Source organism: Mus caroli, unplaced genomic scaffold, assembly GCF_978045245.1.
Source record: "Mus caroli unplaced genomic scaffold, Mus_caroli_1 scaffold_15, whole genome shotgun sequence".
Lineage (NCBI taxonomy): Eukaryota > Metazoa > Chordata > Mammalia > Rodentia > Muridae > Mus > Mus caroli.
This window is the reverse complement of record NW_028227270.1, coordinates 108,832,845-108,846,676: the sequence shown is the minus strand read 5'-3', so window position 1 is coordinate 108,846,676 and position 13,832 is coordinate 108,832,845. Positions and strand designations below refer to the sequence as shown.

The window sequence follows — 13,832 nt, the reverse complement described above, 5'->3', positions numbered from 1 at the left end:
CCAGAATGCAGAGCATTAGTCCAAAATCCTGATCTATAAACCTGAAACTAACCCATCTTTCCTAATGGCATTTTCCTCATTGGATTAGGAATAGCACCAATAACAGTAAAATTTCAAAAAAGAAAAAAAGAAAAATAAAAGAAAAAAAAAAGACAGGAAAATGAAAAGAAAAAAGAAGAAAGACTTTTTTTGAAGCTTCCATAAGAAGTGGGGGAAAAAAAAGAAAAATGAAAAAAAGTAAAAGATGGCTCAGCTCAGGGAATTCACAGACTCACTAAAATAAAGCAGCACGCCCACACTTCCACCTTGGCCTTGCCACACTGCTGGGTGATATCCACTAAGTCAGGTCACCTCCTGACTCTCCTCTCTCCTTACCTAGAGCACCCTGCCCATAGCTTCCCTTACTGGAGGAACTCTGGGCAGCAGAACCTTCACTCATGTGAGCCAGTGAATTCTGTAACTGTGGTCACCTGCTCTCCACCAGGGACAGGCGTCACTTCATGAAATCAGTGTGTTAGGCTGAGAAGCTGAGAGCTGACCATTGTTAGTCCAGGGTTGGGCCTGTGTGGTGTGAGCTTCAAATGGAGGGTGGAGCTTTTTCAGAAGGATGTCCAATATTTCCTTCTCTGGAGAGGTGTGAGCTTTTTTTTTTCCAATTTATAAAATATTAAACAAACTAATGGGCTGAGCACAGGAATAATAGACACACACCCAAATTGAGTAACTATTAGAGAAAATGTAGTGCTTTCAAAGATCAGGGATCAGTGGAATGTTCCAGTATGTTTCTTCGTTCAAAAAGCCTTGTTGACATACTAGGCTCCACTAAAAGTAAATAAATAATAAATACAGAAATGACCACACCCCCATTTTCTTCCACATTCCTGCACCGCCCTTCAGAGGTTGCAAACACTGTCTCTTTGAAGATGAAAATGGTAACACTGTTCTGTGTTGTTTTTTAAATCGAATCTCAAGGATGAAAATTAGCTTTGATGTGAAAGGACTTTTTAAATCTGTCATATTTTTAAAGGAAGAGAAAACAACCCTCCAGACCTTCTGTTGGAGGCCAGTGGCAGAGCACACTTGGCTGGTCACAGGTCACTACTCCTGATGTGTGCAGATTGCCCTGCACCTGATACAGTCATAAAGCCACAGTATGTTCATGATGGACACGCCACAGGGGGATGGGCGCATACATCCTAAGACCCCTTCATTCACACAGTTGCAAACACTGGGACCTTAAGGACCATTGTGTAAATGAAAGAAACACAAAGGAACAAATTAAAACAATGTTATTTCAATCCTGTGGCTCCTTCATATCTTGTATTTGAATAGTGTTCAACTTCACAGAAATAAGACAAAAAGAAACAAAGTTTGCAAATGTTAAACAGAGTAACAGGATGCAGGATAGACATGAAGTAATCTAGTGACCAAAACAGACAATAAAAAGGAAAACAAACAAACAAAACAGTCACTACCAAGTATATACACACAGGTAACCCCAGACAAAAAGCAAATAACCAAACAGCCGCCTGGTTTTGATAGTTACCACGCTCATGAGTGATGACTGAGGGGAGGAAGGAGGTACATATGACAGTGGAGGAATAAAAAGGAAATGGAGAAGAAAAAGAAGTTGAAAGTAGGCTTTTCGATTACTATTTGAAATGAAATAGAAGAGTGATTCATTAATCCAGGCAATTTTTGTGTGATATGAAAAATAATGCAGAGACAAAACCCACCTCTTAATGAAAGACATACATAACTAACGCACCCAGTGGTCACTGTCATGCCTCTATGATTGGGAACTAAAACCCTACTCTTCTAATTCACATCTGGCTGACCCAGGAGGAAGCTCCCTCCCTGTGTGTCTATCTTCCTTTGGTTGGAAATGATTGATTTTTTTCTAGTTCATGTTCTTTTTGTGTATGGTGTGTGTGTGTGTGTGTGTGTGTGTGTGTGTCTGTGTCTGTGTCTGTGTAAGTGAATGTTTTCATATGTGCATGAGTGCCATCGCTTGTAGAGGCCTGAGGTTGATGCTAAGAATCATCTTTACCACCACTTCCACTTTATTGATTGAAGCAAGGTCTTTCAGTTGAACCCAGTGATCACTCACATGGCTTGGCTTGCTAGTCTTGTTCCCTCTAGAGAGCCCCTGTCTCTCCCTTTTGAGGTTAGAATTCCAGGTGTGCCACCATGCTCACTCAGCACTTGGGTGGGTTCTGGGTGTCACACTCTGGTCCTGACATGTGGGAGATAAGCACTTTAACCCATGAGCCTTCGCCCAGATCCCTGAGGTAGGCAGAAACAAAGAATGAAGCAGATGAACTAGAATTTGTTCAGAGACTGAGACATTCTATAATAAGTGCAGGGGGAACTAAATTAACTTCAAATTCTGACCTGGGGAATGAAACTTTGGATAGAAAATTCATTTATGTTTTGGTATTGTACAGTTGAAAAATACCCAGGACTTGGAAATAATAGAGACAGGCAGGGAATTGCCTTTAGATTTCTAATATCCCTTTGTTTTTCCATGGGGCCCTAGGTAAAAAAAATATCAGAAGTTTTAGAATGGTGCTGATGATCCTTTTGACAGGATGAAACTAAATTATAAGACCAGATGGCTGGAAGGTGATGGCTGGACCTACTTATAAAACCAGCACAGATTAAATGTCATACAAGCCACATAGATCTTTCAGAAAAGGCAGGGGATAGTAAGGAGTGGCTATTTTTCTTACTGATGAGAAAAAAATACACAGACATAAAAATATTAGTTCACTCAGCAGTATTTCAGGATGGCCAGGGAAAGCTACAAATGACAGGTGGAGCAACTGTTTGTTTGTTTGTTTGTTTGTTTGTTTGTTTGTTTGAAATAATAAAATTAATCCAGGAAAGGATGCAATGTTCCAAAACTAACCCGCTGCCACTGGGCCGAGTCTAAGTGAGGTCAAGCAGACACAGCAGAAAGTAGTCAGGGCTCCATATACACTTAAATGGCTTAAAAAACAGATGTTAAAAAAAAAGCAATTGAAACAAAAATTGAAGATAGTTGTTCTTAATAAATATTCCTAAAATGAGTAAGGTACCACCAATGACTCCAGCATTCAGGGCATTGCGTGGCAATCTTTCTGTTGAAGAGAAATAAGCTTGTATTGGGGCATGTCTGAATAAAGCAACCAAAATTATTCAAATTTAAAAACAACTCTTTCCTTTCTTAATCAAACAAGATCTGGACTTGAAGAGATGACAGATGGGTAAATATGGGAAGGGAAAGATTGAAGGAGATGAACAGGTGCTTGTTCGAAGGAGGGAGAAAGTGAGCCTGCAGCATTTTAGACCAGAGAATGTCAAGTATTCGCTCTTCTCTTGGGCATTTTTATCCTGTTGATAATTCACCAACAAGGGTCTTTATCTTTCCTTACTCTTTTATCTCTTTGTGACTAACTAGGGGAAAGGGCATGGAGAGTAGTGTCGGCATTGATGTAGAATAGAGATTTAAGATGTGTGGCCCATGTGGACTCTCAAATGAGCTCCTAAGCATGATATCTATCTCCCTGCTTGAAAATGTACTTGCAAAAGAGTACGTCTGGGGGATAGCAGAGACAAGGGTGCTTTTCATTGAAGTGATCAATACCTGATCCTTCCTCAGTCACCATCCCAAGTCCTTCTGCTTTGTTTTGCCTCTCAAAGGCATTCAGGTCCAGGACACTACAATAAAAAGGAAGAAGACACGCACAGCGCAAATAAGTCATTTTCTTTGTTCAGGACAGCAAATGACTATACAACAAAATGTCCTCAGATGGGCACTCCATGTTAGCATATGCTGAGAGCATGTCCTAATCCTCTGAAGTCTATACCCATTCTCCTAGAGGAGACCAACCAGTCAGTCTCTCCCCAGAGCCCACAGTGAGTCATCTATGAGAAAGTCAGTACAAGGCTCATAGACTTCAGCTCAGAGAGAACATTAGTGTTAAGAGATGTGCAGAAATACAAAGGCTATGTTTCTGCAATTGGAACTGCTTGTATTAAGCTTGTATCAGATCTGTCAGTCAAATGTTCTCTGAACGTTTCTAAATAATGTAAAAAATAGAAAATGACAATTTCAGTAAGATAATGGAAGATTACCATGAAAAAACAAGAAATACCCTCATAGAAAATGGTCCTCAAAATCCCCCAATTATACTCAATAGAAGTTTTCTGTTTTCCCTCGTCTTAAAACAAACTAATGCTGTTAAGGCTTATGTTCAAGTATGGAGAATGTGCTTCATTCTCAAAGCCCTCTATTGAAGCCCACAGATTCAAAAACACTCGCTAACGTGGTCCTTAAGACATTAATAACCCTCTAAAATCCAGACAGGTAATAAAGCACCACCTGCCCATCTCTTAAAGTCTTTGTTCATCAACAATTCTGGTTTGTGTAATGACTGTCTGCAATGTCAAATACTTTGAATTGTAGCCACTGGGCAAAGCAGGAACAACCACACATCCTCACCTGCACGACTGCATGAGGCCTGCCAGACTCTGGAAGAAGCCTACATCCTTTTTTTCCTTCAGGTAATCCAGCATCTTCTACAGAAACAGAGAAGCCACATGGCTGCTAAGCACAAACGTGTTGTTAGCTTATTAAGTAATGAAACATGCAGAGACTTATAACTGGTCCATGTCCTGAGAATAGGTGACTTTTGGACACTCAGCCTTCAGTGGGACATCTCTGTCATCCCATCAGGGAACATCACAGATGAGGGCACAGAGACCAAAGGAGCTGTGGGAAAGGGTGGGATATTGTGGAGCAGCATCTCCGGGCTAGGTGGTGTTGTATGTACTCTAGCTCTCAGTGGCTGATTACTCAAACAAGCCCTGCCCTGCACAAAACTGGGACAGTCAACGCTGAATCATGGAGGAGGTTAGCCCATCCTTCCGTAAGGATCTTTAGGTACTTAATGATGGCTGGAGAGGAAGAATCATTTTCTTCAGGGGTACAGCTACTGGCATGTTGTCTCTGCTCCTTTGAGGAATTAAACTCTTTGAGTTCACTGGGCCACCAAAAGACAAAGAAATGCAGAGAGGTTGGAAAGAGGAAGAGGAACAAAGGGAATGGGGGGGGGGGATGAGAGAGGGTAACATGATCAAAATATATTGTATATACATATCTATGTGTCATAATGAAACCCACCATTTATGTATAAATAATATGCACTACTAAAGCACAAATAAACAATCAAATTATGCTTTCTATTCTCAAACAAAGGAAGTCCAGGCACACAAATATTTATGTGGCTATTTTCCCCCTGAAATGATGATAACAATTTAAAGTGAGACTGGTGCACACTGGCAGGTGCCTGTAACTGAACAAGGACAACCCTGAGCACTGTGTTGGGAGAATGGTACTGGGAATTCTTTCCTGCCTCTGCTTAAGTATTTAGACACATAAACTTTCATGTGGATATTTCACAGGTTTCCAGAAAAAGTTGGTTCTGTGAGAAGCATCAGCAATGGAGAGCTGGAGTGTCCCCCCCGCCCTGTGCTGATGTGGTAGAACCTCAGTTTTTACCACCTCTGTCTTCGAATCTGAAGCAGAGCAGGATCCATTGGCCAGGTTGGTGACGCTTCCTCATTCTCAGAGTAGTGTTCAGAGTCCAGGATCAAGATTTGGGTAAATCATGAATTCAAAACATGCTAAAGCAATGCCTAGGTCTGTCTTGTCATTGAATTGTTATAGAGCATCACAAAATTATGTCTGCAGGGTTTCAGGTAAAACGTATAGGTAGGAGTTTTCAACTTTATGATGTGCAGTATGGACACACATTCCATAGAATGCCTACCTTGGATTTGAGATTTTTATTCTTTTCTTGGGATGGCTATGTGCAGTGTGATGTTCTCACACAAAGCTAGGGGGCCACCTCTGGAACCAGAGGGCACATGTCTCAGCCTCTAACCACACACTGGGTTGTGGAGTCATGTCATCCCATAGGGCAAGGGTTGTAAATAATACCATTTCAATGTGTAATAAATTTATATTTAAAAAAACCCTCCCACTTGTAGGTGGGAACAACTGTACATACGAGATAACAGAGGCTCACTCAAGGGCTTACGAGAAGACACTTTTTGGCAAAATAAAAGTCAAGTGCTCTGTGTCAAGGAAAGGAAGACCATTAGAGGGAAGGGGAGAGGGAGAGGACAGGAGGGGCTGATGGGAAGGCAAACACTATCATATAACATGAAGTCTTTGAAACTTAGCGCTTCATACAGGAAATATGCGGTAATGAAGTTTTCAAGGCAAATCGAAAGTTGTATCGTGTGGCTTCCTCAACAATGCTAGTTACCTGCTGCACCGTGGAGTTGCCACCATTTAAAATAGCAATGCCCAGCTTCAAAGTAGCAGCCACCATTGGTCCAGTTTCACCTTCAAAACACAGAAACAGTGGAATTCCCATCATTGCTCTCGTAGTGCTAACTTATGTTACCTCAAAAGACAGACAACAAATCCCTGTGTTTTAAGTCCTTCTTGCCCCACATAAATCTCTGCCATGGAAAGGGGGCTGACTGGTGTGTATACCAGAAAGCATAAACACAGCCATACCACAGCAACCTCACGCTGCCCACATGTTGAGTATACTCTGTTTAATGTACCTGAGCTGCTGAGACCTGAAAGTGCTAACGTTTGAAGCTTACCATCTATTCTGAGGCCCCATTTGAGTGAGTGTGAGGTACTTAAAGCTCCCCTGAAGGAAAATGTTCTGCCCCCTTCCAAAAGTGTGATTTTTCATTTTTGGCATGTCATTCATCACTTTTAATATATGTGTGTAGTCGTATGCATGTTTTCAGTTTTAAGCTAGTAGGATAATGACAAGGCATAGTTGTCCCTCATTGGCTGTATTCCCTTTCTATATGTTTTACCTCTACTTGGGGCAACTTTTAATAATGTATATGTTAGTTTTTTTAAAAGTGCTACTTTTGCAGTTTTTTTTTCACTTTTTTTCCCATTTGAGTCTGAGTAACATTGAAAATATTGTTCTCATGTCCAAACTACATTCATTTTTTCATTATTTAACATTTAGCCTTTCTTGTTCTCTTTTCTACATGATTCACTGTGCTCACATGTACATTGGCTTGTAATATACAAACTATATTATATAATCTATAAAATTGGCTAGATGTGGTATATAAGGGGAGATGTGAGAATTTTTTTCAGAGATGGTGTGACCTCACTTAATGTTAAATATTCCAAGTCCACCCATGGATACAAGCTATGGAGGGTATGAAACTAACTCTTTTTCTAATTCTAATTCTGAAGTGTGTTTTTTTTTTTCATTTTGGTAGTAGTTAAATGCATAAAAATATATCTGATAGTGAAAGTTTAAAAGTATAAGCTCCACACTTCTGTTCCAAGTGTGCATTCTAACTATACAGAAGTTAACTCAGTTGTATATTCTTTGTGTCTGGTTAATTTTATCATGTGATTTAATTCTTTGCAACTTTAAAGCTATATTTAGAAATTAAAAATGTTTTAACAAAGATGTTACTAACATGAGAAAAATGTCTTTAAATGACTGGTTGATGAGGTAGACATTAATTTTTAATTTATTAGATGTTAAATAATTTATTAATTTATAGATGTTAAATAATTTATTGTTAAATGTCTAAACATTTCTATCAAAATTCAGCAAATTATGGTCTGAGGACCAAGAATGGCCTCTATCTGCACATGTAAATAAAGTTTTATTAAAACACAAACTCTGTGGTTGTTATAGTATCTAGAGAATGGTGCATGCTGAGTAGGTAGGGGGAGGGCAGGAGTGAACCTCACTCTTGTTCTAAGTAGCACTCCTTGTGGGACATGAATTAACCTCACCTTTCTCAGTGCAGAATGGCGCCCTCTGGGAGGCAGACACAAACCTTACCTTTGCTGGCACTGATAGTCTGCAGTACCATCTCTGCGGCCCCGCGGTCATGCAGTCTGGCTTGCTGGTACAGCAGTTTCTGCTTTTCCATTTCCTTTTCCTGAACACAAATCCCAACCATTTATGTAGTGGCCATCAGACATCACAGTGACTCTCTACAGACCACAATTCTAGTTATCTCTTCATGTATGGGCTCTATGACAACATTATGGACCATTTCAATACCAACAATGTTATCAAACAGATAGGCACATATTCAACTCATGGTTTTGTTTGGTTTGTTTTTCCCTTGATATTTTTTCCAGATATACTTTTAGTATTGATTTATCAGGATGCATTTTATTTTCTCAATTTTAATTGGCTGATCAGTCCAAAGCCTGTTTCACGCTTCATCTTTGAAACTTGCACGTTCCGATTAATACATCTGTGCATAGAGGTTGGTCATTTATTTTTGGCAATCTCCTAGGTCATGGCCATAACTTGATACTGCTCAGCAAATGGCTCGAGTTGCAAGTTACCAGTGAATCACAGAAAAACAAAAACAAAAAGAACGTTAACTTAGACGCCTTGGAGTTTAAGCAAAATTGAAAGCTGATATGGATAAAAAAGGTAGGCTTCAACTGAGTTGTGGATTTATGATACAGATCACCCCAACTGCCCCCCAAAGAATAAGAGAAGCAATGTGCCTTTATATTTTGTATTCTCAGGAGGTGACAAAAGAGACTGCATGATGCTACTAGAGCAATGGCTGGTGTTTGTTCTTTTCCACTTAAGCTACCGCTGTGAACATAAAGAAGGAAATCAGAAGGAAAATATAAAGGCACAGCAAGTTCAAGGCTGGTATGATCATTCACTTGAGCAATCCAGTTCGCTGGAGAATTGAGACGGAACTAAGCAGTATAAGTTGCAGAATGCAAGTTGCATAGAGCCCTGTGACAGCGCGTCCATCAAATGGCGTGGTAGAGAAGCTTAGTCAATGGGACATGAAACGCTCAATCAGCATCATGTCCGTTAACACAACGGCCAAAACATACGTGACCTAGGGCAGTAGGTGCCGCAGCAGTAGCCAAGATGACAACTGTGCTGCCGTCAACTTTCCATCCAAAGTACGGAAAATAGACATTGAAAGATGGAAGAGGTTTAAAAAATGAAGGCTTGCTCATTACAGAATATGAGAAATAAAGTGAACCGAAAGGAGGGGGCGGGGAGAAATGGGCTCAAACAAATGAAAAAAAAAGAAAAAAGAAAGAAAAAGAAAAGAAACCTTCAAACCAAAAGCAACCGACACAGACATTTATGCTGTTACCAGAGAGTTCTCGCCGAGGCTGGCAAATTTGTTTCTTAAATCTTTGATAATATCGTGCTGCAAAAACAAAATTGATCAGGTGTTTTTGTTGGTTTTTCCCCGTACTTTAGTTAAGAGCTCCTGTGATAATTTTTTTTTCTCTTAAATTATGTGATAGGCCTAAATGGAAGCAGAGAAAAAAGAAAAGAGGCCGCTGTGCTTCGTCTGTAGCCATGCTAACGCCTGAAAGGGATGCCTTCATGTTTAAACCTCTTCCTGAGAAATCAAAAACAGAACAGAAACAAAACCACACAGACACACAAAACCGTACTGTTATTACAACACAGGTTTGAAAAAACAGAAAGAAAAAAAAAAGAGACCCTTTTGTCTGCTCTTCAGTCATGGTTTAATGTTCACGATCAACATCTGATTCTTCCTTTCAGACCCAACAAACTTAAACTTCCCTCCTGTCGCCAGAGCTGAAAACGGAACCTGTATTTAATAAACCCTAACCAACTCCATCAGCAAACGAGACTTCGGGGAAGACCACATCAAGAAATGACCACTCTGGGGGACTGTCCCCTGCTGTTTTCACTAACTAAAAAGGCCAGGAACCTGGGAAGAACCATCCTTCTACCAAATTACAAAGACAACCCTCAGAAAGCCATGAACAGGAAAGATGGCAGCAGAGACAAGCCCTGAAGATATTGAACCAACCATTTGCTGTTTGAGCTCCCACCATGGTAGACTGGCTCAGAGTCCTCCTCACAGCTCATGAAACAAACCAAGCTGCAGTTATCTTTACCACTGAAATCACACTGAATACTTGAGCACAGGGAAACTAGAGAGTTGACAGGAGAGCACATCAACTTCTTTTAAAATCATACTCCCTAGACAAAGACCATTTCCCATTTCTCATAGCTGACAACTAAATTTCAATAGGAATAAATGTTTCTGGGGAAGAAAGACCCTGAGAATATTAAATAAATAATAAATAAATAAATATGGGAGAAATACTGACAATAGAAGCAAATCAAACAAACAAAACCAAACAACAACAAGATCAACAACAACACAAAAGCAACCCTGCTTCATGAAAAAAGATTGCAAATCTTCTTAGTTCCCTTGACCTGGGACTCTGTCTTCAGATCCATGTGGGGATGTGTTTGTTTTTCTGGTACATTTGTCTTTGAAAACCATTTCCAGCTGTATTACTTTCACTTTTCACAGAGATTTTATCATGCCATAAAAAAAAAAAATCTAGGTAACTAAGACAGGAAGATAGATTTCATGGAAAGAAATGATGCTTTTCCTTCAAACTGATTGCATGTGTCCTTCTTATGCAAAATACAAATTCAAAATATGCATTCTTCTTTCTTCCTTCCTTCCTTCCTTCCTTTCTCTTTCTTTCTTTCTTTCTTTCCTTCTTTCTCTTTCTTTCTTTCTTTCTTTCTTTCTTTCTTTCTTTCTTTCTTTCTTTCTTCCTTCCTTTCTTTCTTTCTCTCTTCCTCCCTTCCTTACTTTCTTTTTCTTTGTTCCTTCCTTCCTTCCTTCCTTCCTTCCTTCCTTCCTTCCTCTCTCTCTCTCTCTCTCTCTCTCTCTCTCTCTCTCTCTCTCTCTCTCTCTGAGTGTATTCACACACACACACACACACACACACACACACACACACACACACACACTACAATCTGCCCTGAAACTTGAGGTTCTCCTGCCTATGTTTACTAAAGATGTAGCTCCCAGCTCCATCATATCCAGCATTTGAAGTAGGCTTTTTAAAACTCTCTTACTCAGGGACATAGAATCTTAGGTTTCTTACCCCTTGCAGATTCCATTTACTCCTCTAAAGGTCTTACAGAAACAGCACTGCAGTTTGGTCTTTAGTTATTCCCAGGTTCCAAATGACTGGAAAACAAAACTGTCACCACAGCCTGAATGTTTCCTGAAGCAAAACACTCTGGCTGCCAAAAGCTTTCCCAAACCATCGGCTTCTGCCATTCTAACCAAACTGGCATCTTTTCAAGATTCACTGATGTCATAAACAAGACTCCTGATCAAACTGCCCGCCTTGAATGGAAATACCAGGTACTGGGACATTTCCTTCTTGTGTAACTGCAGGTCATGACAAAATGGCATCTTCTGCAGGAGACCCTCAAGCTTCCCCCTCTGGTGGGAAAAGAAAACCTTCTGAAGGGGAAATAAAGACACACAGTTTTTCAACAATTTCCCTTAGTTGAGAATTTAAATAATCGGGAACTTCAACTGTTGCTTGATACTTGAGAAAGAAAATAGTGCGTCCCCCAAAATGGAGATGAGGGGTTGTTTTAGCCTGATGACAGCAAAGGTCAGACTGCTTAAATTTCTTTTCTCAGTTGCCTGAACTTGGGGTAGCAGAGGCTTTGGCTGACCAATCTGCAGTCCGTGCATTGAAACAAAGAGCTCAGTTGTCTTGCCTTTTCTCTGTATTTCCAAGATTCCAATAAGGTCTTCATGTGTTTCTCCTCTTTAAAGAGCATGAGAAAGCTGCTATAACCTACGCCAAGAGAAATTTTCAGAAACCGAATTCTTCTTAAGAAGCCCTCTCATTTAGTAATATTCCAAATGCAAGTATACTTTGGTATCTTAAGGCAAAAGTATCACAATTATAGGCAACTGAAAGAAAAGATGAGATCTAGGAGATCATTTGGACAAATCAAGTGACAAAGACAACAGGGTTGAGAAGCAGAGGGATACACTGGTTTACAACTCAAACAAGCCAAATTAGTTTAAAGAAAACTAGTGCCCAAACTGAGAGTCTTATTCTATTTTGCAGCTAACCTTGTTGTTTTATAGCTTTAGATCGGCCTTCACAGAGAATTGATTTGGTTTCTTTAAAAAAAAAATTAGAAGATTATAACTTCACTTAAAGGTATATGCTTTTCAATTTCCTAAGGAAAAAACTTGTGTTTACCAATATAAGGGGCGTGTAAGGATGGAAACCTGTCATAACTATAAAACCAGCAAATAACCATCATATTGCACTTGATGCAGAGGAGTTTGGAAGTGTTCAAGAAAATCTGAATGAACGGCAGACAGAATAAGATAATATGGCACCATGGTTTCCTGTGGGTATGATCATAATTTGCAGTATTACAAGTGATATCTTCTTGTTTGAAAATCTAAATGACTGGTGCATTGTGAAAAGACATTTAGTTACTTTTAGCAACATTTCAATCAAACGGGACTTCAGAATTATATTAACGCAAGTAAATGCTAATTATTAGATGGTTGGTTCACTTTAGTTCATTTGATATTCTCTATGCATTTTCAAACATTGTAACAATTTCACAGAATCTTCTCTATGGGATAGGCATAATTTCTAAGGTTCTCTATTTAATAAAACCAGATAAAAAAACCCTATGTTTTTATTCAAAGCATGTTTTGCTGAAATAAAAGGTTAAATCAACTTCAATAACATAGTCAGACAAAAAAAAACACCAAGCCAGAACTGAATGTTCCAGCCAGTGTGTGGAAGGTTCAGGGGGCAAGATTTACTGCATGGAGTGTGTTTACAGTTCGCTCCGAATATGATGTGGACCTGGATTTTAGGATGAGTAATGTTCCTCCATGACTCAGCATTTTTAGAAACAATTTAGAACAAATGTGTCAAATAATACACCCAGCTCAGTTGAAACAGTTTCTAGCAAGTCTAGCCAGTAGAATGTATTCTCTATCACAAAAAGAGCTCCACTAATGGGCCACTAAATTCTACAAAGAGAGTAATTCTAATTCGAGACTTACGAAATTAACAAGATTAAGGCAACCTGGTTTATCCTGAGCACAAAATTAAAACTGCCTGTTTCCTACTTGCTTTTGTTTAAAAATGACTTAAATGGAGAAAAGAAATGCCACACAATCCTTCCTCAACTGACCAAGCCTGACAAAAAGGAGAATATGGTGACCACCATGGTTCGATTATGTGATGGTTCATCTCTATGTCAACTTAACAAGATTTAGAATTACCTAGATGACAAGACCAATGACTTCTGTGTCTATGGGAAGTTGTCAAAGGGTTTACCAGAGACAAGAAGACACACCCTGAATGTAGACAGTATCATTCATGGGGGGTTTACCAGAGACAAGAAGACACACCCTGAATGTAGACAGTATCATTCATGGGGGGTTTACCAGAGACAAGAAAACACACCCTGAATGTAGACAGTATCATTCATGGGGGGTTTACCAGAGACAAGAAGACACACCCTGAATGTAGACAGTATCATTCATGGGTAGGGATCTCAAGTTGAATAAAAAGAGGAAAGTAAGCGGAGCACTAGCATTTATCTCTTTTATGCCTCCTACTCGGAGATACAATGTGACTGGCCGCCTCATACGCACACCTCTATGGCTCCCCCCTTTATGATAGACTGTGCCTTTCAACTGTAAAATAAAACAAACCCTTCCTTCCACAAGGTACTTTCCTCAGAGCCATGAGAAAAGAATCTAATACAGATCATCAGGTATGGGATAATGTTATATTACCTTGTGGGGAATGGGAAGGTAAAATACCTTTCAGCATTGAATGTCTCTAACTCATCCTTTGATTATTATTATTTTTTTTTAGAGACCATAACTCTACACCTCCAGTGCCCATGGTTCTCAGTTCTCAAATA

General features: G+C 39.6%; 1 protein-coding gene across 6 annotated transcripts in view; it reads right to left on the bottom strand.

The window, feature by feature from the left end:
• The window catches only part of Ryr2 (ryanodine receptor 2), a 568,461-nt gene that overhangs the window by 62,001 nt on the left and 492,628 nt on the right, over positions 1-13,832 (bottom strand). For all 6 annotated transcript variants that reach the window (XM_085831287.1, XM_085831288.1, XM_085831289.1 and 3 more), the window contains 4 exons: positions 7,896-7,995; positions 6,318-6,397; positions 4,487-4,563; positions 3,629-3,702 (listed from right to left, as the gene is read on the bottom strand). In XM_085831287.1, the coding sequence (XP_085687413.1) occupies positions 3,629-3,702; positions 4,487-4,563; positions 6,318-6,397; positions 7,896-7,995 (331 nt within the window). The remainder of the gene's footprint in view (positions 1-3,628; positions 3,703-4,486; positions 4,564-6,317; positions 6,398-7,895; positions 7,996-13,832) is intronic.